The sequence below is a fragment of the Ambystoma mexicanum genome, chromosome 12, assembly GCF_040938575.1.
Source record: "Ambystoma mexicanum isolate Mex_15411 chromosome 12, UKY_AmexF1_1, whole genome shotgun sequence".
Lineage (NCBI taxonomy): Eukaryota > Metazoa > Chordata > Amphibia > Caudata > Ambystomatidae > Ambystoma > Ambystoma mexicanum.
In genome coordinates this window covers 1168806664-1168834504 of record NC_090936.1, presented here as the reverse complement: position 1 = coordinate 1168834504, position 27841 = coordinate 1168806664, and the positions used below count along the sequence as shown (strand labels likewise).

At 47.8% G+C, this 27841-nt stretch overlaps 1 protein-coding gene across 4 annotated transcripts in view; it reads left to right on the top strand.

The window, feature by feature from the left end:
• CEP83 (centrosomal protein 83) overlaps positions 1-27841 on the top strand; it is a 284641-nt gene that overhangs the window by 103526 nt on the left and 153274 nt on the right. For all 4 annotated transcript variants that reach the window (XM_069629801.1, XM_069629802.1, XM_069629804.1 and 1 more), the window contains exons 7-8: positions 12994-13245; positions 15992-16123. In XM_069629801.1, the coding sequence (XP_069485902.1) occupies positions 12994-13245; positions 15992-16123 (384 nt within the window). The remainder of the gene's footprint in view (positions 1-12993; positions 13246-15991; positions 16124-27841) is intronic.

The following is a 27841-nucleotide window of genomic DNA, read 5'->3' as shown; positions in this document are numbered from 1 at the left end:
CTTGACTTTATGCAAAAGTTCACACTAATATCTCCTGGTTGACCTCTTGGCTCTGCCATTGTGTCGCACACCTCATGTCAGTCTTTGACTTGGCCACATTGTATGTATTCATAAAATTCACTTCTTGTCAGTCTTATTCATGCCCCACCTTGTATGCTACTCTTTCACACTTTCTCTTTTATTCAATATTGTTCAAATGGGCCCTTTCTCGTTGGCTGGCCTGTTGTTTGGTTTGGCTCATAAAGGTTTTATTTAATTTCAGATTCAATGAGCTTAGTTGTAGGGTTTAATTTGGTTCTGTATTCATCAAACATTCAATATGCTGAATTTGAAGTTGCCATTTAATTCCGGATTCGATATGTATTCAACATGCTTGATTTTTAAATTCCGGTTAAGTTTAGTATTTAAAATTAAGCATATTCAAACAATATTGATTTTTCTGGTCAGTTTGGTAATTCGCCCGCTGGGAACGCCCCCGGTTCCCGACTTCCCTCTCCCCGACACTCACCTTCTCTGTGGCTCCGACTGCTTCTTCCTGCTTCAGAGGTCAGCGGGCCAACTCCTGCAAGCCCCGCTCACACACCAACGCTTGCCTTGCACATGCTGGTTGCTCTGCTGCCTCTGGAAGGACGCGGACGGCGCCCTGCTTCTTTCCGCACTTCGCAGCTCCGGCTGCAGATTCCTCACCACAGAGATTCACTCTCTGGGCTGCTGGCTGGCATTCTGGCTTCTTCACAGGTACCAACACGGGTGCTTCTGGTGAAAACGGGCCCCTGCTGGTTTCCACTCCTGACCTCTCTGTCCTGTTCTCCAGCTCTCCATTTATACACCTGTAACCACTTGACAGGTTGCAGGTGTGGACTCCTAATAAGCTTTGCCTGACCACAGTTAAAGGGAATTGCCTGACCTCTACTCTCTTCAGGAAGCTTCTTCGTCCCAGTACCAAAGTGGTGAAATGAAGTTTGAGTGATTGCTCTTAGTCCTTGCTTCCTTGTCTCAGTATTTTCAGGATTCAAATGTGGTGAAATGAGAGACTGCTTTACAAAAGCCTATAAAGGCTGAGGATGGGTAGGTTGGCCCTTAATGGGGAAAGGGGTTACCATGTTTCGCCTGTAGGCACTCCACTCCTATCCACAATGACCCTCCACGCATTTGATCCCACCCCAACCTCTCCACCCCCAGTTTGGATCCAATAGCGATTGCTGTTCCCTGGCCACCTGAGAAGAGGATCCAAGGGGACCAGGAGTGAGAATACCCTCAGGTTTCTCAGTTCCTAAAAACTGATTGTCTCCATCTGTAAGATGTCAAAGCATCCGTAGCTGTTCGTTCACAATCATGGCCTCTTCTTTTCGTCATGAACACTGAATATCTCCAACCTTTCGCCTCACAGGCGCATAGATATTAAGTGTTTATAAATTTAATTTAATTGATTCTCAATTGGCATAAGAATCACTCCCAAGTATTCCGTTGGCCTTCTCTTATATCGAACCTCGACCCTAATTCAGACATCCTTGGGCCCAGATTAGTAGATATCAAGGTTGACCCCTGCTGTGTCTTCCAGTAGGGTTGAGGTCCTAAAGGCAGAATCCCTGATCTCTTTAAACTCCCTCTCGGGGACTTGCTAACTATCCCTGCACTATCCAGAGGTATGTGATATCTGGATTTGGGGTGGTGGCTTACAGATACCCTGTTGGATTGAGGCCGTGTCAACTCACTTTCCCTTCTCTTTCTACACTTTCCTCTAATCCACTTCCCCTTCACTCTTCCTGTGCCTCTGATGTATCCCTCTCCTAGGTCTAGCCTCTACCCATTAATGTTAATCCTCCTCTGCACCACCACCACCGCCCCCTGCTCCGCACCACCACTCCGAAGCCTTCCTTTTGTTCAGTACTGTATGCTAAGATGGATTTCCGCTTTCGGATTTCCAAAATCAACCCTGGTGGGTGGATTTTGGGAGGCGACCCTATTATGGCAAAAAGGGAGACCCTGAGATTTTAGGAAAACCAAATCAAGGTTAAGGTAGCAGAGCAGCAATGCCTTGTCTTAAGCGCGCTGTGAGAGGGGTCTAGCGCCACAATGAGGCCACACAGCAGAACACCAATAATGCCAGTTTACAAGTAATTATAAACGTATACGAAACCTTATGCCTTTTTAAAAAAAATAAACACTAAGCAAGTGAAACCTCTATTCCAACACTATATATAACAGATGTATACAATCACCCTTATGAGATTGTGGATGGATCGGATGAAGTGGATGGACGGAACAGAAGGAATCAATGGTACTGATGGAGTTGAAAGAAAAGCTGGAACGGATAGAGCATATGGAACGGAACGGAACGGAACGGATTGGAGTGGATGGAACGCATATACCAGATGGAACGAATAGAGCTAATGAAACAAACTGAGTGGAGAGAACTGATGAAGTGAATGGAACACTCTAAACAGATGGGAAATATGAAATGGATCAACAGATTGGATGGAGTAGTTTATGTAAATGAAGGATCGAATGCTGGAACGAGGGAAAGACTAGTAAACTAAATGATGATGAACCAGACAAAATGTATGAACATACAAAACTGAGTGAACGGACAGAGTGAATAAAACGGACAGAATAAATGGTACAGATGAGCTCTCAAGCGCCTTACTGAAAACCACCATATCACACTACCACGCTTACTCTCTCCTATACACCACCACTCAATTAGAACACAGCGATACTATGACACATTCGGTATAGCTGTTCTCATACCAACACCCGCCACATACTCCACATCATCCCAATTAAACACAGCTAGCTAAGTACTCACTGCTAGCCTAAGCGTCTCCTCGGGCCTTACACAGCCAGAAATTCGTCTGGGTGTCAACCCACCAGAATGAACACACATTCCTGACCACCCAACCACCACACCTACCGCTGAGAAGCAGCTATCATTCAAGTGCCACACCAGCTGCCCACATATCCAGTGCACCCATGCACCTTATGACTCTCTCTCTACTGACTTGAACTAACGTTCCCGAGATCGTTCAACCTACCAGCGCCTTGAGATCATACCAATGATGCAAAAGGCGCTATATAAATGCAAAGTAACATAACATATAACAAGCATTTGATTTCAATAACGAGTGAACCACAGATAAGAACTCGGTAACATTAGAATTGGAAAAGACTCTTCAGGATAACCATAGAGCAGCTTCCATGCATCTTATAAAGATCAACCCTAAGGTGGCTTGTGCACTAGTGCCAAAAAAAATCACAAAGGTAGAGGATGCAGAAACAGTTATGGTAACGTAGCCCTCTGACTCCAATTTATCCAGTGACCACTGCTGAGATTCCAGATTATGTTGGGGATATACAGTCTTCTGTGCTTTGTTTCATAAATTTAGGCACAGGGATTGCAGCTGCCAGGGTCTTTTTTCCCCAAGCAGGATTTAGTTTCGGTCGGGCGCGATGCTTAGCAATGGGTTTCAGACAACTTCCAGCAGAACACCCAAATGAAGAAAAGATGTTGACTTCTTCAGGGTACCTCCAGGGAGCAATGAAGACTAGTTGTAATGGGGAGCTGCCACAATCTAGCAGTGTCAGGCGATCTTCAGTGGATGAACAAAGGAGCAGGCCCAGCAGAGCTGCTGGTGATGCAAGAAGGCTGAAATTGCAGGAGCAGGCACTTTATTACACAATTTGAAGTTCCAGGATGCACTCAGAACAGGTGCGGCTGTAGTGAGGTGGCTCAGGTGAGGGCTAGTGAGGCGACAGGTTGATCCAGTGACACTTCTGATGGCTCGAAATGCATGAATCCCCGAGCAGGGTTTGAGACTGGTTGTTCCCACCAGTCCAGGGGTTGAAGCACCAACAAAGGTTTTCTTGATTGGGACAGAGGAGCAGGGCTGCACTGCGACTTTGCAGGAATTGATGCTGGTCAGCTGCAGGAGTTGTCCTCTGGTTGGCAGTGGGCTGCACTTCTTTGTAGGGGTCTTGGCTCCAAAGATCTGAAGAATGGCTGCAGCAGTCCTCCTTTTATCCAGGCTTTGGACTGGGCGGTCACCCAAGTCCACTGATGGCAAGAATCTGCACCATTCAAACTGGCAGTGGCTATCCAGTGATGGATAGCCACTGGCCAAAATATTTGCCCAGCAACAAAGATGCCTGGGTATGTACTGGGGCATGAAGTGCCAGCTTCCATATCCGAGCTCACACACCAACCACCTCTTAGCCTGGGAAAACAGCAGCTTTCCCTCCAAAAGAGCTTTCCATATGACCATTCCGGATCAAGAGCAGGATGAAAACCAGAGAACAATATTGCCAAAAGACTAACAAGAGCCTTGTGACCCGGCCATCTCATCTCCTGTATATGTTAAAGGTTCTTATACCACACACTGTTGCCACTTGCGTGTTTCCTTGGTGCTCTGTCTGATCTGTAAAGCAAGAGGGTAAGGAAAGTTAGTAGGACTGAGCAGGAGAAAAGGAGCAAGAGAGCTGTGATGTGCTGCTGGCAGCTTCAGTTTGGTTGACACAGTTCACTGAGCGTAGTTTTTTGGTTGCTAGCCGTCATGTGCTGTAGTGCGTGGCGATGTGTGGTTTGTTTTGTTGTTGCAGTGTAGTGAAGCACGTTTGGTTTGTTGTGCTGTAGAGGTATGGTTGTGTTTAGTTTGGAGTTTGAGAGGTGTATGCAGAGGGAAGTGTTTTTTTTTTTCTTTTTTTTTTTAAGTAGGGATGGTTGGTGGTGGTATGCTATCCTATGCCATCTGTTTAGATTGGCTGTGGAGTGTATCCCTTCCCTTGTAGTGTATTCTGGTGTGCTACTCTTACTCATCCTATGTTGTGTGCAGAAGAGTTGGTCCTCAATGGGCTATATTTTCCTCTCCAGTACACCCGGGTGCGCCGTAATCCCCACCCTCATGGGCTCCTCGAGGTTGGGATGTGTGCCCAATTGTCCATCAGTTCTGAGATGATGGCGCCTCTCTATCTCCCCCACTAGCCACCGTTAGCAGCCATTTGCAGGCATTGCACAGGTAAAATCACAAACGCACAGTAGGAAAATAGCTGCTGCCTCCAGTTCTTCCTAGGCACATTGTAAAAAGTAACAAAACGCCATTACAGAAAAAGATCCAAGAAAACATTGTATCCCAAGCACCCTTCACTTTAAAGCAGAGGAGTTCAAACTGTGGGGCGCGTGGCCTCATCCCAGGGGGGCGCGAGAGCCCAGCATGAAATTGGAGGAAATTGCCAGGGGCGGCTCACGTGGTCGGACTGGACCATAAAATTGCCTCGGGCACCAATGAAAAAGTGGGCCGCAGTTGCAAATCGATATTCATTCCTTTAGTCAGACTGTTTGAATAGTACCAACGGGGGGTGTTTTTGGCTAAAATGTAAGCAAATTATGATATTTAAAGAATATTTATTCAGCAACAATGGTCAAAACGACTAGCTTCATATTGAAGTAACTCGTCAAACTGGCCCACATTGGCCAAAAAAAGAGGCCCATTTTGACTGACCTACACTAGCATTTAGCATTTTTGGTATGGGCATTGCAGTCCAGCCCGAGCCTGCTGGCTCATCCATAATGGGCAAGTGGGCGTCCACCCAGTGGCTCCCTTCACCGTTATGGAGGAGCCAGCCCAGTGAAACACTGAGCACTCCCTCAACTGCTTTTTCCATCTGAGGGAGTGCTCCTGGGATGGCTGAACTGTCAATGGGAAACAGCGTTTCCAGTTCCCCAGCCGCACATGCTCCTGAGCCATGCAACGCTGGGGGCGCTTTTCTTCGCCAGCTTTGCATAGCTCATGTGCGAGGGGGAGCTCCTGCATCTCTTTGCACATACGGACAGAGCAACCTGGAGCGGGGCATTTCAGCACCCACGCGCAGACCCCTGCAGAAGATACGTTTATGTTGATTTATTTTGTATTTAAATGTGTATGAATGTGTGTATGCTTGTGTTATGAGTGAGTGTATGGTGATGGGTGCTCGTATGAATGAAACCCCCTACCCACCTGCCTCTTCTTCTGTGCAGCCCAGGGGACAGGGATGGTACTTTTTTTAAATTATTTTTTATATAACTAGATATCGATCATAGATGCCCAGTCAGAAAATAGCATGCTTTCCCCTTTTGCCCCAACACCAATTGCAAACTGTTTGGCTTTTTGCCCATTTTTGTTTTAAGTATGCTCTAAAATGCAACATTTTAACCCATCTAAAAATATTTCACAGGTGGAAAACACCCCCACGAACCCCAATTTATTGGTCTGGGCTTCCTCGCTGCGCTCAGTCAATTTGACATTTTTGTGGGAATATTTATACCCCTCCACTTAAAAAATTGATCTGCTCCCACTGGCCCTCGGACTGTGTTGGGAATGGGGTGAGCCCAGGGATGGCGGGGAGAGCCCAGCGACTGTGATGGAGCAAGCGGGGGAGAACAGAGACTATACTGGGAGTAAGGTGCGGTGGCAGCGCGCAATAGTTCATAGCCATCATTTGTACATACTGTCCATTTGGCATTTTTGGGCGGCCCGGCCTGGCCAAATTTTGCTTGAGGGGGGTGCGGGGCCCAGGGCAAAAAAGTTTGAAGACCACTGCTTTAATTTGATGTGTGCAATACAAGACATTCACAAAGGGAGGCAGTCTCTCAGTCCTGACAGCCTTATGGACTGATCTGAGGGCAAAGTAGGTAAAGCTTAAGGCTTTACTTGCCTCCAAAAAGTCAGGTCAGGACTCCAACCAAAGCAAAAGGAAAGGGGGTCCCATAGAGGTCTACGCCAGGAAAGTAGCGAAAAGGGAACTCTTCAAAATCACGTCTTTCCTTGCCACACAATCGTGCACACTTGCACTGCAGTAGCATTTCTCCCTCACTAGTCGATATATCCCCTTCAGGAGTCTCCACAGTCCACTGCTCCATCCTCCCTCTTGCTGGTCTCTTGGTTGTCCTTCACCTCCGCCTTTGACCTACTCTTCCAGACTGTATATTGGTGACCTCCCAAAAAAAGTGTGTCCCTTCATGGAACTCTACACAAGGCAGTAAGTTTATATAGAGTAAGTTGGAGCATACACACACCCACCCCTCATTGAATGAGCTATTATAGATGGGACTGTTTTTTAAAACATAGTTGCTGGCCTTTTTGCGTCTCAGGAGTAATTTGATTGCAGTAATTCAAAGGTGCGCCCCCCCCCCCACCCCAAGTTATCCAATAAAAATAACGCGTAAGTACAAAAGTAATCAAAAATGAGTGCACAACTTGCAAGGAAAAAACAGATTTTTATTTGAAAATACTGCTGGGAGAACATCGCACAGCTCTGTGGAACTCAACGCAGCCCTTCTGGACTACAATATTTAAGGCGGAAAACCGCAAAATAACATTCTTTAAATCAAACCTTAATTATAACATTTCTATTGGCTGTTCCTCATCAAGCACCTAAAGGACACTATACATTTAACATTATGATTCAAGGTTTCCCTTCTCATTACCTTTTGGAAATACCACCCCTCAAACATAATTTCATACTCTGCTGAAAAATGTTGTTCTCTGATTGGTTGGCATTCTTCATAGTACAATTGATTAAAAAAAGCTCTGCCCTAATTGGACAGTGACACCTCAGACGTATAGGGCTGTAGCATGCCACCAAGACGGACCAACAATAAAGTGAGTGGAAATCAGTGAGGTCAAAACTTTGTTGCATCCCATGGAACACTGCATCCTTTCCTCATGATTGGCCCTTTGGCCTTCCTCCCTTTGCACTTCCAACTCCTATCTCGATACATGTTGCCACCTGTGGATCTGACCTTCCAGTTATCTTCTGACAATGAGTAGCTTTTAAAAAAAATAATAATAATACTCGTGTGCGGCCCTGCTACTGGAAATTAACTCCTATTTATTTGTTTTTCTTAGGCACTTTTACCTTTGAACCAAATGCCCTGCGCCCAGTGGGGGAGCTGTGCTCATATCCTAGTTCTTTCATTTTGGCAATACTGCTGTCTGGGCTTTTCTGTGTATCTCACTCTTCACAACCATATCTCAATTTGTCTGGGAAGGCACCTGCTGTCTCGAACCGCATTTCATGCCCCTGAGAACTTTGTCCCTCGCAACATTTAATTGGAAACAGTTTGACATCCCTTTCGATCATTGCCTGTTTTGGCGGCGATTTGAAGAATGGTTCATCTCTCCTGTCTGCAGCTAGGTATTTTTCTTTTTGCTATAACCCCTTCTAAAAAGCATATTGACCATTATGTGTTGTCATTAAGTGAGGGCAGCCCTGCTGGCCCTTAATAATTATAAAGTCTTCTTTTCCCTTTTCACGCTTGAAAAATTACGCACGCTGGGGATTTTGAAAATGGATGAGGGACAGCGCATGATGCATGTTGGGAAGGGAGCTATTGGGGCTGCCTTGATCAATGCCAAGTCGGCAATGGCTCATGGCACAGAACTACATGACTTCATGGAGGAGCACGCCCTTGAGATTCTATTTGTGACAGACATGGTTTACAGATGGCTCTCAATCATCTTTTCACAATGATTCCCGATGGTTTCTTAATGCAGTTTTTAAATCGTGAGGGCACTAGGGGGAGGCATAGCCGTGATATATGTCCTCATTAGATTTCTCACTTCAGTGGGACGGGGTGTCTCAAGTGGGTCATTTGGTTATATGGATTACCCCTTCTTCCTCTCTAAAAGTGGTGTTTGGTTACAGACCCCTTGGCTCGGCAAACATTTTTCTAGAACAGCTAGATCTATTCCTTGCTATACCTGGAGGTAAGCATAAAGATGTTTTGTTTTTGGGAGACTTTAATATTTGGCAGGATGATCAAACTAACTTCGATGCCAAAGAACTGTGGGAGATCATTGATAATCATGGGCTTCTCTCTTTGACCTCCTCCCCTTCCCATGTTATGGGCCATTGTCTTGAAATTCTATCATTACGTGGAAATATGGTGACTCTGAAGGATACAATCTCAGTTCACTGGTCGGACCACTATGCTCGGCTGTTTGTGCTGGAGCGTACCGCTGAGCACTCGCAGCCTCTAAATGATACTCCCACTGCGTTCGTTTGCAGTGCTAGGGATTTAGCAAACATTGTGGTTGTGGAAGTACAACAACCCTTGGCTACTGTTGGTCCAACACTGCATTGCAACAATTTATTTTCCTGCGGTGCTACCATTTTGGAAAATATTTGCTCCAAAGCTGCACCATTGAAATTCTCTTAAGAAAAACGAAACCATGATTTACTCAGGACCCACTGCCTTTACGGAGACAAAGTAGAAACGCTGAGCGGAAATGGAGAGAGGCTAAAACTCAGGATAGTCATCATAGGTCAAACATTTCTTTAAAAATAAGCAGGTACTTTTTTGAGCTAAATCGGCTTATACCCATGCAAAAAGTGCAGCTGTAAAGAATCCTCGAGAGAGCTATATCAAGTTGTCTCAAACGTTTGCCATCCTAGATGCAACTCCTCTTCTTTGGAACCATCCTTCAGGCAGGCTAATCTATTTAACTTGCTCTTTAAGGAGAAGATTGAAAAGATTCAAAGAAACCTCTCTCTGAGGCTCCTATCACCTGATAGGAACCCTGATGCGGTGGAACAGGGCTCATTAGAAGTGTTCATGATTTCAGAGGGCTTAGTGCTTTTTGATTTCAAAATCGTGTCAGAGGACGAAGTGGTGGAACTGATCGCACAGTTAAAACCCACAAATGAGTTATTTTCACTGCCCGCTTACGCAGCCAAGGTGCTGGCCTTGAAGATCGGTCCTTTTATGACAAACTTTATCAACAAATCACTAGAACAAGGTTTTGTGCCTTTACATCTTAAATTGTCATTTCACCCCTTGAATTTGGATATATTACTGCTGCAGAATTATCGCCCAATTGCTGGTATTCCTTGGCCGGGCAAACTTTTAGAAAATGTTTTTGCTAATCAATTGCAGTCCTTTGTGAAAAAGGAGTCTCTGCTGGACCCCTTGCAGTCAGGCTTTAGATCTAGATTTGGGACTGAGACGGCACGCCTGGCAGTGCAGGATGACGTGTTGGAATCCTTGGATAATGGAGATCTCTCATGACTTGTTATGCTAGATCTCTCTGCGGCTTTCAACACTGTCAACCATTCTATATTGCTCAGCCGCCTTAAGGGAATTGGCAACATTTCTGATCATGCCCTGAAAGGGTTTGCCTCCTTTCTCTCTGATCGCCATCAGCAGGTGAAAATGGGGGGGGCTTTGTCTCAGAGCCCACTTAAATCAGATGTGGGGTTCCTCAGGGCTCTTCCTGTTGAATATTCTGAGATGGCACCAGGTAATACTCCACTAAAATTACACAATCGGTGCTTTTACCTTAAAACCAAATAAAAACAGATCAACATTATACAGACAATAGCAGCTCGTACAGAAAGATGTCTTTACCCCATAGCACTGTTCAGCAACTTACCCTTCCTCATATACATTTTTCTTGCCCAGCTCAGATAACTTGTAGTGGCAAGCACAGCCTCTTTATCCGAGGTGCCCAGGAAAATTGCCAGAGCACCAGCTAGGGACCTACATCCACAGCTTAAGAACAGAGGCTCCAGAAAATGCTTCCTCAGAGGCATGGTGGCCAGACAGAGTAACAAATGGAGTTGTACCAAATCTTCAGACTCACCACAAAGGATACATGACACAAACAGCAATATTCCATCCATGCCGAAATGCAGAAGTAGGCAAGATTCCAATACGGAACTTTAAACATAATGCTCTTTCCCACCTGGGCGAGGCATAGTCCAGGTATTTTTCGCAGCCCGTCCGCATCTTTATTGAAAGATATCTGGCCAGCTGCTCACAAGCCCTGGATCTTACCCAGATAATCCACCCGCGCCTTTGCACCTGCTGCGTTGATTGCTTCCTTTCCAACCGATGTGGTGATTGAGGGATTTGACCAGTAATCCTCCAAACCAGATATCCTTTCACATGGGCAGCCCACTTTAAGGAGCTGCCTCCCTGCAGTGACAAAACATCTGTAACTGCCTCTTTGTTTTTACCAAGGTGAGGATTAGACCAGAGGAGAGCCCAGTAAAGGACTGGGCGTAACTTATTCATACGCCAATGATACTCTGGTCTTTATTCTTTATCAAAATGGGGGATGTCGAACAGACATTTCTTAGGATCAATCAATGTTTGGAGGAGGTTAGCCAATGGATCTCGGCTAACCAATTACAACTAAATCCAGCAAAGATTGAGGTTGCCCTGTTTGGACCACAGCATCTCCCTAGGGCAGGAAACTACCCCAGGAGTTTCACTGTCTGAGGGCTAATGTTAAATTTGCCCCAAGATTTAAAATAAATCTTGGTTGTGTATATGGCAAAACAACCTTGGAAGTGAAAGCCAGGTTAGTGCCAGTTAAGGCAGTTTATTACTCCTTCTGTATGCTACGACAAGTCCTGCCATATATTCCAAGCAGGGACCATCCTATGGTGGTGAGGTCACTGATGGATTCGAATTTGGATTATTGTAAGTCTCCTTGTGGGAATTCCCACCAAACAACTCTAGAGATTAAAAAGTGCCCAGAATGCAGCAGTTAGATTAACCTGTGGCCTGAAAAAATATGATCCTGTTTCTGATGCCTGTCGCTCTCTGCACTGGTTGGCTGTGTAAGACAGGATAAAGTTCAAGATCGCATGCCTTTTCATATACAAGAGTCTTAATGGGCTTACTCCTACATATTGGGTAAATAAGCTCAGCCGACGACAGCTGCCTAGACACCTGCGCTCAACGGCTCAATTGTTGCTGAATATTCCCCGCTCTCGATGTGTGACGAGGGGTGATCATTTGCTGTCTAAGGCACTTTGCTCTGGAATAGCATCCCCCGAGAAATCAAGACGCTGGAAACGATCTACAAGTTTCGTAAAGCTCTGAAAACCTTTGTTTTCAGATAATGTGACCTTAGATTAATCTCTGCTCCCCCCGTCCCCCTCTTTTCAGCCCTCATTCCCCAGGTATTGTACGCTCATTTGTTTGTGCCTCTATACGATTTGGTTAGTCCTTGTGCACGTTCATAAATCTAATCAAATTCATTCCTAACCTTGGCTCCTTGAAGCCTTCTGCCCAACAGCAAAATTAAATTCAATTAAATGTCTATAGCTCAGGAATGCGGCCTAGCACACTAGAATGGCAGGATATGCAGCCTTTAACAATGGTGTATTTTAAGATGGCAGACCTCTTGTGCAACACAACTACACTTACCAAAACTCAATCTACGCAATCAAAATGGATCCAAACTACATACCTTCTCTAATATGTGTGCTGAAAAGAATACAAAGAAATGCTTTTTTGTATTCTTTTTGTTTTTCTATGCATCACAGCCTAAAGGCTCTCTGGTGTGTGTGGCACAACTACATCTACTCTAAATGCAACGTCGCACCACGGAACAGACGTGATGCCTACGTCACCACCACCAGCGGTCGGATGCCTTGCTGAAAGAGTTCCTATCTTGTACTTGCGCACACCTTTAGGGCGTTGGGCTTTCATATTTACAGTAGTTTTTTCAAAAGCAAATTTTGTGAAAACCGTACTATTTTGGTGGCATGATCCAAAAACTGTAATTCTTTTGGTACATTTGTGGTTTGTAGCACCTGTGCTGATCATCGTACAAACAGTATCCTTTTTTTTGGCAAACTTTTCAGGGGCTAACTATCATGTAGGTGTAATTTGTATGGTATAAAATGGAATAATTTAAAATAAATAAAATTGACTAAAAACATGTTCTTTGGGCTTTTAAAGAAACTGGATTGTACAGGGAAGTGATTTGTACCGGTTGAGACTTTGAGCAGTCAATTGAGATTTTAAAATGTGGTGTTTTTTCTGGTTCTATGTGATATTTCCGCATTTTAAAGACCAAACACAAAAAAGACTGATAGACAGGTGTGCAGCAGGGGCATGACTGTTCCATTTAGGAAGACTGCTCTGTGCGATCAGAGCGGTCTTTCTAAATAGGTTTTTTTCTCGCTAAAATGTAACTTTATTTTTTTTATTTTCCCAACCAGCTTGCCCGTCTAGAGCAGGATAAAGAGGAGCTCCGTAACCAGCTCACAGCCATAGATCCAAACACAGACAGCAAGCGAGTAGAAGCACTGCTTCGAGACAAAGCTCAGCTAACTCAAAAGGTAAAGGCCTTTGAGGCGGAGGTAGCGGAACTAAGAGCTCAGCGGGAGAATTGCGGCATGCAGGCGGAAAGCGTCCAAAGGATTCAAGTGCGGCAGTTGACCGAAGCACAGTCCACAATTCGATCTTTGGAGGTAACCTTTTCTTTCTTATTTTTGGGTATACATTATCATTTGTTTTAGTTTGTAAATTGGACTGCAGCTTCCTGTGCAATAATGACAGTAGGAGAAATAAAATACAGAGAATTAACTTGATATTTTAGTTCTTATTGATTCTAAAATGTTTGCAGGTAATTGTCAAAGGTCAGAGGTCAGAGGCTGTTGCTTGATTCAAATGTGCCGCCCAGCCCCCATGCACTCACTAGTATTGGGCTTGCACGCCCAGTGCTAATAACTGACAGGCTCCCGGTCAGTGCTTGGATTGTATTTTACTGTGCCGCCCCCCGAGTTGTGTATAAAAAGGGGAGGGGAAGCATTGCCACCCCTTTTTGAGGAGTATAAAGGCAAGCGGTCCAGCAACAGTTCATAACTGTGCTGTCCCCCTTTCAGTAAAGTCATGCCAGGGTCAGAAATGGCCTGCCCATGACCCTCCAATGCATTGAAGTGATTTCCTTTTCAATGCATGTTACAGGGCTTCCCGTGTGTGAATCTGGAGGCTCTTCTGAAGTGCATGGAAGTGCACCCTTCATTTGCACGTGTACGGGGCTCTACTTCTCTACGTGCAAGAGAAGGGGATGCTCTGGTGCATTTGTAATTTTGGTGACAATGTTTTGTGTCCTATGTTATCGGGTGCTTAGATAATCGTTTCCATAATCTAACAGTTGGACATTCATATAGAAGTGTAGAATCGAAAGAGCGCCATCTTAACATATTCCAGCAGTTTGTTGAAGACCACAGTTGGGAGCTGGCCTGTTTTAGATGCTTTTTGAAGTGGGACAAGCGTGCCTTAGTTATAGGTTTGAGAGCTGGTGCATAAACATTTGGTGTATTTTAACTGTTTAGTTCTCAATTTCATCATTCCATTGTGTTTCTATTAATGTTTAAGGGGCATCTAAAGAAAAGGCGATAATTTCAACATTAAATTGCCTTTTTCAGGGTAAACTTATAAAGGCCAATGTCTCAAAGCCAACTCACTCGCAATGAAGCCCTTCAAAATGCATCTTGCTTGTAAATGACACCATGCAATTCTTTTTGACCTATTACAAGACCCTCTAAGTCGATTGATATAAGTGCCTTATGATTACTATCTGGTCTTCTGGTTCATCTTTCGACCTTTGGCCAGCATACATGTAAAAATAACTGAACATTCTTAAGTGTATTGCCTACTAACTAATCTTCAATACAAAAAGGTGTTCACAGTAACCCCTTTGTTGAAGCATTTATTAGTTGTCACAAATTCAGTAAAGTAGAAGCCAGCATCAAGCCACCCACTTATAATCGTTGACTCATGCTATATATACACCAATCAACCCCAAACCTTTGCGGTTGGAGAGGGTCATCAATGCATTTCAGGCTAGATTTTGCGTTGGCCAGAGGCAGCAAGTTCATATCGGCAGTAGTCCATGTTTTTGGGCAGATGGATGAACATGGTATATCGTTTTATTGGGGAAATACTTTAAGGCCTATCCTATATAACAAAAAAGACCAATGTTATAGAAGTCTCCAAAGCGTTCCTCCAACGGCTACCATTGTTGAGTTTCCTATTCGATAAAGATGGGTCTGAATTGGGACACCTGCTTCGGACTTGTGTAGCCAGGAAGGCCCCCCCTAAACCTTCCACTGTTTTCAGCTAGTACATCCCAAACATGTTTTGCAAATGCTGAAAGAAGAGCCAAACAATGAGGGTTATATTATTGCAGTTTTCAAGACCAAACCAGCAGGGAAATCCACTAAAATTACAAACTAAAAACAACTCCCTATAATAATGCCCAATTATGAACATTTTAAAGTAGGGGACCCATTTTAGTGTTTTTGCAAACTTTTAAAATAAGTTATTGACCCAATGACATGGCTCTTGGGTAACCACTCTAAGTACAGAGGGAATATGAACTGGCAGATGAGATAGCGGCTCCAGCTGAACTTACTTTCCTCGTTCTTCTCTTATGTGGGATTCCTATAGAGAAGGTGCTATTAAGATACCGTCCAATCTAACTTTACAACAGGTCAAGTTGAGGGCCATTCTTAAAGAATACTGGTGTTGTCCAAAACAACCAGGGCGAGGAAATGTTTTGACTCATGGTTTCAAGACTCCTTCAGAACAAGTTGAGAGAAAGCCATGTGGAGTTGTGGAAACTGACTGGCAGAGCATAAATGAGGAAGTAGAGACCGCGATCAAGGTGGAACTATTGTAAGATCCTGATGCATGAGGACCACCCCTTCTCCTGGTATCCAGCTTTGATGCAACCTGACAGTTCATAATCGACTAGAAACATCAACCGCGCATATGTTACCCTATGTAGGGCAGTCGGACCTTTTCCATACACACCGATTTTGAATAAACGTATTGTAATGCTACATTCTCAAAACAGTGAAAATGCTGGAGTAGATTGAAATGGGGAAACAATTACTTGTCCTCCAGTCTGTCCTCCGGCCTGTCCTATATGTGGAGAAAGCATGGCTAGCAGACACCATTTGCCCTGGATTCCCATTACATGGAGAATGGCGGTTTGCATCCCATTAGGGTCATGTTTCCATTCCTCATACATTTATCGCTTTTCTTCGATGTATGCATGTATCAAACATAATACATCATTTGTATTCTAGAACAGGCTTGCCCGTAGGCCACACCAAAAGGTGGATATTAGGAGTGCACTAGTCTGTAGATCATCTACTTGCTATGACTGTTAATCGTTCTTTTATTATTTTTCTGTTTTAAAAAAAGGCGGAAAGGCATTCTTTTAAACCACAGATTGACCGTCTTGAGAGGGAGCTGCAGATGACGGCTGACCAGAACAATTTTCTAACAAACAAACTCTACAAAACAGAAGGGGAAGTGGGCCTCCTGAACAACAAAGTAAGCTCTTCAACAGCATTTCCATGTATGTTTTGTCCTGATTACTAACATGTGAGGCTGCAGTTTGTTTGTTGTAATCTTTTTTTCCAGCTGAGTAATCCCCTGTCTCCATCTATGATTTGGCATTACCGGGTATGTAGAATACAAATATTGCTTATCTCAGCAAGGCAAGTCGCTATAAGGCTTTGGGTGAAGGGAAGGCTCCTGGGCCCGACAAAATAGCAATTTACCTTAGTGACTATCTGGGCGCCTGTCTTAAGTTGCGTCTTTATTTCCTCGGACCATACTGCAGGGTTTCGCTATCTTGGTGCGATGCACAAATCGTGCCTATCTTTAAGAAGGGCGACAGCAATGTTCCTGGCTGGGAATTACAGGCCCATCTCACTATTGGATGCTGTGGGGAAGATCTATGCAATGCTACTTTAGGGCTGGTTACAGGTGTGGGCAGATGAGAATGAGGCAATAAGCCACTTACAGGCTGGTTTCCGGCGCGGTACTAGCACGGTTGATTAGGGATTTAGATTGGGTCTGGTATTGTCTAAACGTACCCACATTTATGCCATCTTTGTTGACCTTTGCACAGCCTTTGATTACGTTCCACGTGGGTTGTTGTGGGAAACCTTGACCAAGAAGGGTGGCCCTGCGAATAGTCTTAACATCCATTCTCTTCACACTAGCAACAAGCGTCCGTATTGGGCTTGGGAGGTGAAGTAACAAAGCCACTGGGCCTCATTACAAGTCCAGCGGTAGCCGTATGGGTAAAACTGGCATGCTGCAGCCGGACTCATGGAGATTTACCGGCTCCGGACTTGCCCGAATCACCGGGGCATTACAGCGCCGGTGGTCCAGTAATTCCGGAGCCGGCATTCTGTTACTCCTCATTCCCGTGGAGTCCTATAGGACTCCACGGGAATGGGGGCAGTGGAAACACCGGAACCATGCAGTAATGGTGCCGGTGTTTCCACGTCCGTGTGCGGCCGGTGGCATTATGCCCGCCAGGTCAGACCTGGCGGGTGTAACACCACACGGCCACATAACTCTGAGTTAGCCGGTCCGGAACACGGTGCTGGTACGGTTTTACCGGCACTGTTGAATCTAGATCGGCTCACTCGTAATGAGGCCCACTGTCTTTTGAGAGGGGAGTTCGGCAGGGCTGCGTGCTGGCCCCCTTGCTCTTTTGCTTGTATATTGATGAGATAATCAAGGGAGTTGTGGATCATTGTCTTCTTTCCCCAGGCTTGGCTCTGGTAGGTTTCCCACGCTGTTTCGCGGACGACGCGTTCATTCTGTCAACATCACCTATGGGACTTAAATTTGGACATTTTGTATCTCAAAATGCAAATCTCTACAATTGATTAACACTGACAAAACCAGGTTTATGCTCTTGAGACACAAGTCAACCAGGAGGTCCTCTTTAAGACTTGAAATAGAAGGCCATTCTTAGGAAAAGGTGGCCATGGACGACTAACTGGGTATTCGGTTCTCTGATTTCATTTGGCTCAAATATCAGCTTAAGGCAACAGCATCAATTGGTAAATATTGTTGGTTAATCCGCAGATTTGTATTTAATTTTTTTAATGCTCCTGGTAAGAGCGGTTTCCCCTGCATTGGAACTTTATAAGTGCCAGGCTTTGTCTGCGGCCCTGTATGGAGACGAGCTCTGGCGTCATCAAAGGGTACTGTGATGGCGTCCCGAAGCAAGACACAGACCACAGATTCACTTTCTTAACAAAAGGACTTTATTTTTATGTCAGGATGGATTAGGCCTAATTTACCCTATGCTAAGGTGAGATTTCCCTACCTAAAGAAACTAAGGACAGTCTGTCAGTAAGTTCAACGTAAGTCTGTCTGTGTCCAAACCAATACTTGAGTTCACAACTAAAGCTATACAATGTGTAGGGACGTCGGCACCAAAAGAAAGTGTTCAAAATAAAGGTCCAAACTTCTTGCAGCTCGTGCTTGTCTCAGTTTCTCCTTCACCCAAGTTCACATAGTTTCGCAAACCTGGTTCCCTTCCCCCAAGTGTGACCGTTCCAGGATATCTCGGGATTCCCTTTCCCAAGTTCGATTAAGTTCCAGAATGCCTTGGGATTGGTTTCCCCAAGATTAACAATTCCAGTCACTTAACCTTCAACAATGCTTTCAGGTTCTTTCTTCTAGCTGCTGATCGTGTGCTGCCAGCATTCCGCAGCCTGACCCTGTCTACTTCTACGGCATCTGCATCTCTACGGCTGTAACTAGGGTACGATCGGTAACTGGGGGTGAAACGTGCGTGGTGCAGTGTCTTTCCAACACAAAAGCTGAGGATTCGGTTTTCGAGTGCATTTTACATCTTGCACACTTGCAGTCAGCATCCTCTTAGAATCAGCTGTTTTTCAGCCTGCAACCGGACTCCCGGGTTCTTTCTTGAACGGCACACCATTACTTCCTCTTTGTGCCTGGGCCCTTTCAAGATGGCAACATCACGCTCCACCTGATCCAACATCCTTGGTCGGGCTGTGCTCCCTCTCCCATTGGTTGCCTTAGGCTTGCTAAACCAATCGCTGCAACCGGGAGGCGGGAGCCGGCCCACAATGAATGCCCCTGTCTGCTCCCTGTCCGCTACCGGTTCGGTGCGTGAGGTCTCCCTGGACCCTTTCTATTAACTTGAGGATGGTGCTCTGTTATCCTGGAGCCCTGAACTACCTTGACACTATCACCTCTACAACCATGGGTTAGTCACCCCTCTCGGGTCATTCTACACCCCTGACCTTTTCCCACCTTCACCTCATCTCACCCTTTTTATCTTGCATGTGGCCTGTGACTGGTCTGCGTTTACAACATTGGCGCGCGATTGGGCAGCAGCTGTTTAAAGCTGCCCAATCGGTAAGCCGGCAGGTGAATGCCGGCCACACACCAAAGGCCCGCACTCAAGGCCCTGTTGCGCCTGTTTGCGTCAGGGCGCGGAGACTGGACGCAGAGTCGCTCCTTGCATAGACTCTGCAGCTAGGTAAGCGCTCCCCAAGCAAGTCTTATTCCATTCTACACATTTCGTCAGTGCGCAATACCCCATCCATGCTCAACGGCCGACTACAATATTACAGCTTGTCTGCTAACCCTCTGACGCATGCAAGCCGCACGGCCACGCCCATATTGCTACCTTCTACCACTGTTGCCTTTAACAACCTAAGGACTGCAACTGCCTTAACTCACCGAGGAGAAACTGCCCATCACCTCCCAATGTTCATTTGCTACTCGTGTTCCGCATTGGCGGTCACTTTGACTCTACCACAGTTCACATTGCGAAGCTTGTACCTTCATAATTCTGCCAGTATTGTGCTGCACTCGACTTCTCTGCAACATTCCCACTATGCCGCTGCTTGCCCACTGAGCTGTCCTAGTATTTCACTGCCTACCTTGTAGTATTGCAACTTGCCCACTGTTCTGTGCCAGTATTTCATTGCTTACCTGTAGTATTGCATCTTGCCCATTGTGCTATGCCAGTATTTATCTGCCTACCTTGTAGTATTGCACCTTGCCCACTGTTCTGTGCCAGTATTTCATTGCTTACCTGTAGTATTGCATCTTGCCCATTGGTCTGTGCCAGTATTTCACTGCCTACCTTGTAGTATTGCACCTTATCTACTTTGTTGTGCTTAGTACATCATTGAACTTCCCATTGCAACGCACCTAGCCTATTGCATTGTGCCCAGTACCTCATTGTACATCCAACTGTGTTGTATCAAACTAACTAGAACGCTAATTCAGGCCTCCTGCTCCTTTCCTTATGGCCACTCTACGGAGAGTAACACTCACTAGGACTACCCTCTTACCTCTGTTTCATACTATAGCACCAACAAAGTTCCTACCTCTCTTTCAGCCTCATTCACCACTAGTTGGCCTGAACTCTTACCCAACCATCAGTGCCAATTGACCCTTTACCTCCGCTGAATGGAGTCCCCTTTTTGCTTCCCCACCTTCGCCACTGATCCCGTCTCCACTCAGCCTGAGGAACACAAGACTAGGTTCTCTCTACTCCTGTAATAAGCTGACAAGTAGACCAACTGTCTCATCAAACGCTAATAGGACGATCAATGCTCTGACTACAATCCCTCCTACTGCGTTTACCAATTCAATCAGAAACGCTTGCTTACCTACACCTGCAACTCCATCTCCTGCAGCTCCAGACAAAGACACATCAACTATCAAAGGAGTGCTTATCTGTCATGATTCCTACCCCCGGGCATCCAGACCAGGTCCATCTGTCCCGGGAGCAGGTATCCAGATACTTGCCGCCAGGCTCATAGAAGGGGGTCAGTCCTGGCACCATAGGCGCCAGGCTTATTTGCTTTCACTTACCTCATGCAGACCATGCTGCTCAGCATTCAAGCCTATGTGAAGTCTGAAGGGGGACTACTTTATGTCTGGGACTATTTCTTACTCGGGTGTGGTCTTGGGAACTTCTTACCTGGGACTACTTTGAAGGCTATTTAAACCACGCCCGAAGAGCAGCTCACGCTGCGCGTTATTCTGCATCCTGCAGCGTAACGCTCACCGTGCCTGCAAGCCAGCATCCAGTCTTCTGGCACGCCCGCCTCGAGTCTGGAGCTCCTAGAGAAAAGGGAGAAAGACGGAAAAAGGTTAGAACAAGAACAATACTTATTTCCTCACCTGATTCTGGATCCATCGCGCCATTCGAATAGGAAGAAAGACGACATTTGATGCGCGTCGCATCGCCTGCTGCAGAGCCGCGCTATACTCACCAGCCTTTGCAGCACCTCCACGATCCACCTCTGTCTTCATCATTTCTTCGCTAAACTCCGGCACCTAAGAGGAATCAAGAACAGCAAGGTGAGCTGAGGGAATAAGGCAATATTAGTCACCACAATAGACTTACCTGATTTTACCGCCGGAGGCATTCTTCATCTCCACGGGCCGGCGCAGCCTCCTTTCATCTTAGCCGAACTCTGGCATCTAAGGGGAACAAAAGGACAGCCAGGTGAGCCGAAAGAACAAACCAAGGGAATCTCCTTCGCCATAATAGACTTACCTGATTTTACCGCCGGAGGTATTATTCCTCAAAACACCATAATTCTCACTCGGCACCTGTAATAAGGGAGAAAGCAACAGATTACATACAGGTGTCATTTACCGGACAGTGTTGGATACTACAGACTCTTACCTGAACTTTACCAGCCGCACGAGGCAAGCTGCAAGGAATCGGACAAGAGTGAAAGTCAGACATTTTGAACTCTTACGAACTATATACTTACGGCTCCTCGCCAGGAACCTCCGAGTCAATATTGTTCTGGAACTCTCCAATTCCTTCGGACCAGTGAAGTAACTGACCAGTGAAGTAACTGGTTATCCACGCGCCCCTGCATTCTACGCAGGATGGAGAGCTCATCCTTTAAAAACCTAAGGTGAGAATATAAAGCGACATCGGAGGTGATTGGAGGGGAGAACAGTGGTGGGGGGGGGGGGGCGGTTATCACTCAAATTCATGGGTGGCTAATTCCCTTTCTCCACTTTCAGGAGAATACTTCTTCGGGTCAAGCAGACGAGATTAGGTGGGCCAGTCCAGTCTGTCATCTCAACACTACGCGTCACGTGGGTGGAAACCGCAGCTGTCCAGTTCCGATCGACGCCAGGTGAGCGTAACAGAACGCAAAGCCTACCCACAAATTCCCACCCGGGCGTTATGTAGACCTCAAACTGACCAACTGGCCCAATTACTATGGGAACTAAGGGCTGAAATACATTCTGCCCGCCAAGAAACTAATGCGCTCAGGAGAGAACTGATTTTGTCAAAGGAGCGAACTGATGACCTTTCTAGGCAATTGCTGCAAAGTCAGGCTGGACAAACACCCCTGCCTGGGCTAGGGGGAAACCCAACTCCTGTTTCATCAAGCAACCCTGTACAAGTAATCCTACCAGGAACTATTCCTTTAGCTCCGCCCGAACGCTTTACTGGGGACCCCAAAAGGTTCGCCGTGTTTATGATTCAATGTCGCCTGCCCTTTTTATGCAGACCTGGAGCCTTTCGAAATGATCAAGCCAAAGTAGCCTTCGTACTATCCTTTCGAGGGGATTGGGTCCTCCGACGTATTCCATATCTATGACATGTAATCACCACAGCTGTGCTGCTTCGGAAACTTTTTTCTGCGTCCTGCGTCGATGCGCCGTCGTCGAGGACCTGCTCCGACGTCATCCGATGTGATAAGTAGGACGCACGGCGCCTGTAGCCTCAGTTCCGTTTTTTCCGCGAACGTGTTGCTTCGTGATTCTCGGTTCACGCCTCGACTCTTTAGAGTTCTGTTCTTCTCGGTTCTTCGAACCTGTTCGTTTTGTGAAAATCCTTCGTGTGCAGATGTCTTCTACTTCGTCTTCGACCCCGCGTCCGGGTTTCAAGAAGTGCGGGGAGTGTGGGTCCAAGATGTCGGTGACGGACTCGCACGACACCTGCCTCTGGTGCCTCGGGGAGGCCCACGACACGGATGACTGTATCGACTGCCAGTCGCTCACGTCCAAAGCCTTACGCGAACGTAAGAAGTTGTTGTCGGTAGGTCGGGTGTCCAAGCCCAGGAAGTCTAAGTCTGCGGGGCTTTCGACGGATGATTCGAGGGGTGACTCTCCGCGTCATCGTTGGAAGTCTTGTGGGTCTCCTTCTAGGAGTCGGTCTCGCCACTCCTCAGCCTCCTCGAGGCATTCTCGGAAGTGCCGACACTGGTCGTCTTCCAGGTCCTCTTCGGAGGACTCTGCCCAGCACGTCGCTTACCTCACCAGCCGTGCGACGCCGGAGGAATGGGCTTCCTTCGGGAAGAAAATGCTGGCGATTCTTGAGTCGCAGGGTACTAAGCCGTCCGCGCCCCCGAGTGGAGTCGGTCGTGAGAGGTCGAGAGACACCGCTCGCAAGAGTGGTCGGCACGAGTCACGGGAGAGGTCCCGTTCGGACAAGGAGACTCGTTCTCGACGTACCCGTTCCAGGTCCCGGTCCTCGCCGCGTTCGAGACCGTGTGCACCTGTGAGGTCTTCGAGGAAGACATCGACGTCTGAGGCGTCGAGGGCATTGACAGGCTTTCTCGAGGCTCCGGCTCTGAGGAAGCCGTCGAAGCCGTCGACGCTCAGGTCGTCGAGGGACACGCTCGGGGCTCCGGCCTTGAGGGCTGTGTCGACGCCGCCGATGCTGGAGGCGCTGCATCTGACGTCGACGCCGATTTCCTCGGCGTCGATGCCGATCCTCTCGGCGCCGATGCCGGTTCTCTCGACGCCGATTCGCTCGACTCCTTTCGTGTCGGAGGTACCCCGTGGCACAGGAGAACCCCCTAGGAAGGCTCTGGTTAAGAGCTAGCACTCTCGGGTGCCTTCTTTTCGCCACCTGGACTATATTTCAGAGGCGGATGAGGATTCTGATGGCCTGGTTCCTAGTCAGGTTCCAGATGAAATTGTCTCGGGCCATAGTCAGTTTGACGATTTGAGACAGTCACTGCATGATGCCAGTGGACTGGACACCTCTCCGGAGGTGGAGTTTTGTAGGCCTGAGCCTGGCTCTCATGCCGATTCCTCGTACCGGCGCCTTATGGCTAGGGTTTCTGAGTACTTGGGATGGTCTGCTCCCCCAGGGGAGTTTGTGCAGGATGATCTGACTGACATCCTTGATGTTGGTCCCCCAACTGATCGGGTACTGCCGTTCCATATGGCTTTACAGAGAAAGGTGGCGGCGGCTTGGACTGCTCCGGAGAGTCTCCCGGCGGTAGGCAGATCCTTGTTGCGAAAATACCGTCCAGCCAGAAGCGGCCCCTGCTACTTGACCAGGCACCCCACTCCGGAGAGTTTGGTGGTGCAGGCGGCCACGGCCCCGGCAAAGCAGGCGTCGTTCCCTACCATCCCTCCTGATAGGGACGACAAACGTTTTGATGGCTGGGCGAAGAAAGTGTTTTCTTCTGGTGGTATGGCGCTTCAGGCGGCCAACTCCATTTGTGCCTTGTCTCGTTTCACACACACTCTGTGGAACTGTGTTGCGTTAGCGGCTGAACATATTCCCGAAGGGGACGAACGGGATGGTTTCCTTGCTATGGTCCAGGATGGTAAGGATGCCATGTGTGAGTCCGTTCAGTCGGGTTTGGACTTAGCTGAATGCGTCAGTAGGTCCATGGCGGCGAGCACCGTGATACGCAGGTTTGCGTGGTTGCGGAAGTCTGGGTTTGCTCCTGATGTGCAGTCTCGGCTCCTCAACATGCCCTTTGACGGTCAACACCTTTTTGGCAGCAAGGCTGACGAGAGCCTTGAGAGGTTGCAGACCTCGAAAGCTGCAGCGAAGTCGTTGGACGCTGCAGTTCGCCAACCTCCGCCTTTTCGTCCTAGGGGACAGCAGTGGAGGGGTGGTTCCTTTCGCTATTACTCGTCCTTCAGTAAAGCGAGTGGAGCTGGCAGTCAAAGAGGCCAACGCAGGGGTACCGGAGGTGGACGACAGGGTACCCGTGGTGCCAAGGCCGCTCGGGCAGTTGCCTCTTTGCCCTCAGGTAACGCCGCGGCCGCTCCCACTCAGTCATGAGGCCATGTCCCATGGTTCGCCGGTTGGGGGAAGGCTGGCGCAGCATCTTGTAGAGTGGCAAGCCATTACTTCGGATGTGTGGGTTCTGGAGATCATAACCCACGGCTACTGTCTTCCCTTTTGGCACAGGCCTCGCGGCAATCCACCGGGGAACCTCTTTGCAGAGTCCGGATCCGCTCCTTGCGCAGGAAATTTAAGCCCTGCTGGAGAAAGGCGCCATAGAACTGGTGCCTGTAACGGAGAGGAACAAGGGATGGTATTCCCCTTATTTTTTGATTTCGAAGAAAGACTGGGGATTGAGACCCATCATGGACTTGCGCGGTTTGAACAAACTCCTCAGGAAGGACAAGTTCAAGATGGTTACTCTCTCTCAAGTCCTCCAGGCCCTTCAGCTTCAGGACTGGTTGGTGTCACTCGACCTCAAGGATGCTTACTTCCATGTGCCGATCCATCCCATGCACAAGTAGTACCTGAGGTTCGCGGTTGGCGACTCGCACTTTCAGTTTCGGGTCCTGCCGTTCGGATTGACCTCCGCCCCGAGGGTTTTCACCAAGCTCATGGTGGTGGTGGCAGCGCATCTCAGGCAAGGGGGGGATTCACGTCTACCCCTACCTGGACGATTGGTTGATCAGGGGGAGCTCTCCCGAGCAAGTCCTGGATCATCTGTCCGTCACCTGCCACTCCCTTCACAGGCTGGGCTTCTCCCTCAATTTTAAGAAGTCCCATTTGACGCCAACACACAACGGCTCCAGTACATCGGAGCAGTGCTCGACACTTCCCTGGGGCAGTGTTTTCCTCCCCAGGTGAGGGCTTTTCACATTCAGCAGATGGTGCACAAGTTTCAGCATGCCCAGACGCTCCCAGCGTTCGAGTTCTTGAGGTTGCTCGGCCTCATGGCATCCTGCATTCTTCTGGTGCCAGAGGCTCGCCTGCGGATGAGATCTTTGCAGTGGGTGCTCAAGACGCAATGGTCGCAGTCCTCCGGCAGGATGTCGGACCCGGTTCAGGTGCCGCCCTCAGTCGCCCGGGACCTTCTGTGGTGGGCCGTCGAAGGCAACTTGATGAAGGGGGCTCCATTTTGGCTTCCCTGGCCGGAGGTGACAACCGTGACGGATGCATCCCTCACGGGTTGGGGAGCTCATGCCAACGGGCTGGCAGTCAGCGGTCGTTGGTCTCCGTCGGAGTCCAGACTCCATATCAATCTGTTGGAGCTGAGGGCCGTCAGGCTAGCCCTGAAGGCTTTTCTGCCGACTGTGCGAGGAAAGAGTGTCCTGATCCTGACGGACAACACAGTGGCCATGCACTACCTCAACAAAAAGGGGGGGGGGACAGGGTCACTTCCTCTGTGCAGGGAGGCGATGCAGCTCGAGTTCTGGGCCATCCAGCAGGAAGTTTCGATCTCGGCAGTTCATCTGGCCGGAGACGAAAACGTGACGGCGGACGCTCTGAGCAGGCAGAGCACGATCTCTCACGAGTGGGAATTGGCTCAGGAGATTCTCCTGGAGATCTTCGCCCTTTGGGGGACCCCTCAAGTGGATCTCTTCGCCTCCAGTATCAACCGGAAGTGCGAAACGTTTTGCTTGCAGGAATTTCCTCCAAAAGGAGCCTTAGGAGACGCGTTTGTGGTGGAGTGGTCGTTCCCGCTGCTGTACGCGTTTCCTCCAGTCCCCGTCATCCCGCAAGTGCTGCGGAGGTTACGGAAGTTCGGTTCCCGGATGATCCTCATTGCTCCGGCGTGGGCTCAGAGGACGTGGTACCCGAACCTTCTCGACTTGTCCATCTGCCCTCCGCGTCGTCTTCCCTACCGAGACGATCTGCTCTCACGGGAGGGGGGTCAGGTTCTCCATCCAGAGGTCAGATCCCTCAACCTTCACGCTTGGCTTCTGAAAGGTTGAGGATTGGGACCTCCCTGAAGACATGATGGAGGTGTTGCTTTCGGCCCGAAGGCCAGCAACAAAGTCTCTGTCCCGTTGGCGTAAGTTCTGCGACTGGTGCCGAGTTCAGAATGTGGATCCTTTTGCATGTGACATCCCCATGGTTCTGTCCTTTTTACTTTCTTTGGCCCACAGGGGCTTGCAAGTGGGTACCATTAAAGGTTACCTGGCGGCGCTGTCCATCTTTAAGCGCTCGTCTGAAGAGTGTTCTTACTTTAAAATCCCTTTAATTTCACAGTTTCTGAAAGGGCTCACTAATGTGTTCCCTCCGTCACCTTTCCTGGTGCCCAGTTGGGATTTAAACCTTGTTCTTAAGTTTCTTAGGGGTGCTCTGTTTGAGCCTTTACATTCTTGCCCTTTGAGGCTGTTAACTCTGAAAACTGTGTTTTTAGTTGCGGTTACTTCCGCTCGCAGAGTGAGTGAGTGAGTTACAGGCACTTTCAGTTAAGCCACCCTTCACTGTATTTCACAAGGACAGGGTTGTCCTTAGAGTTCCTCCTTCTTTTCTTCCGTAGGTAGTGACGGAATTTCATTTGGCCCAGAAGGTTGTTCTTCCGGCATTCTATCCTCCTCCGCATCATGGTAAGGAAGAGGAGAGGCTCCATAGGCTTGATCCTAGGAGAGCTTTAAGCTTTTATGTTTCACGCATGTCCCGGGTCAGAGTGGACGATCAACTCTTTATTGGTTACGCTGGAAAGCGTTTAGGGCTAGCTGTGACGAAACAGACTTTGTCTCGCTGGATTATTTTGGCCATCTCGGAGTGCTACCGCTTGGCGGGTAAGGACCCACCGGCTGGCTTGCGGGCCCATTCTACCAGGGGTATGGCTGCATCTACTGCCCTGCAGAGGGGTGTTCCTATTCGCAACATCTGTGATGCAGCCACCTGGGCTTCAGTATATACATTTGTACGTCACTATTCCCTCGATTCCATCCGAGCACAGGATCTGGCCTTTGGCAAGGCGGTCCTTTGCTCTGCTATTTGATTGGCTATTCTAAATTTTGATTCTAAATTCTTTCCCTCCGCCTTGCTTTGGGAGTCTGTCATAGATATGGAATACGTCGGAGGACCCAATCACCTCGAAGAACAAGTTTCTTTCTTACCTGGTAACGTTCTTTCGATGGGATGGTCCGACGTATTCCATATCGCTCCCGCCCTGCCTTCCCCGCTGCAGAATTTCTTTGCGATTGCAGCTTACGTTCCGCAAGGCTTTGTGTCTGACTGGCAGTTGGCTAGTGTCACACGTTCTGGGG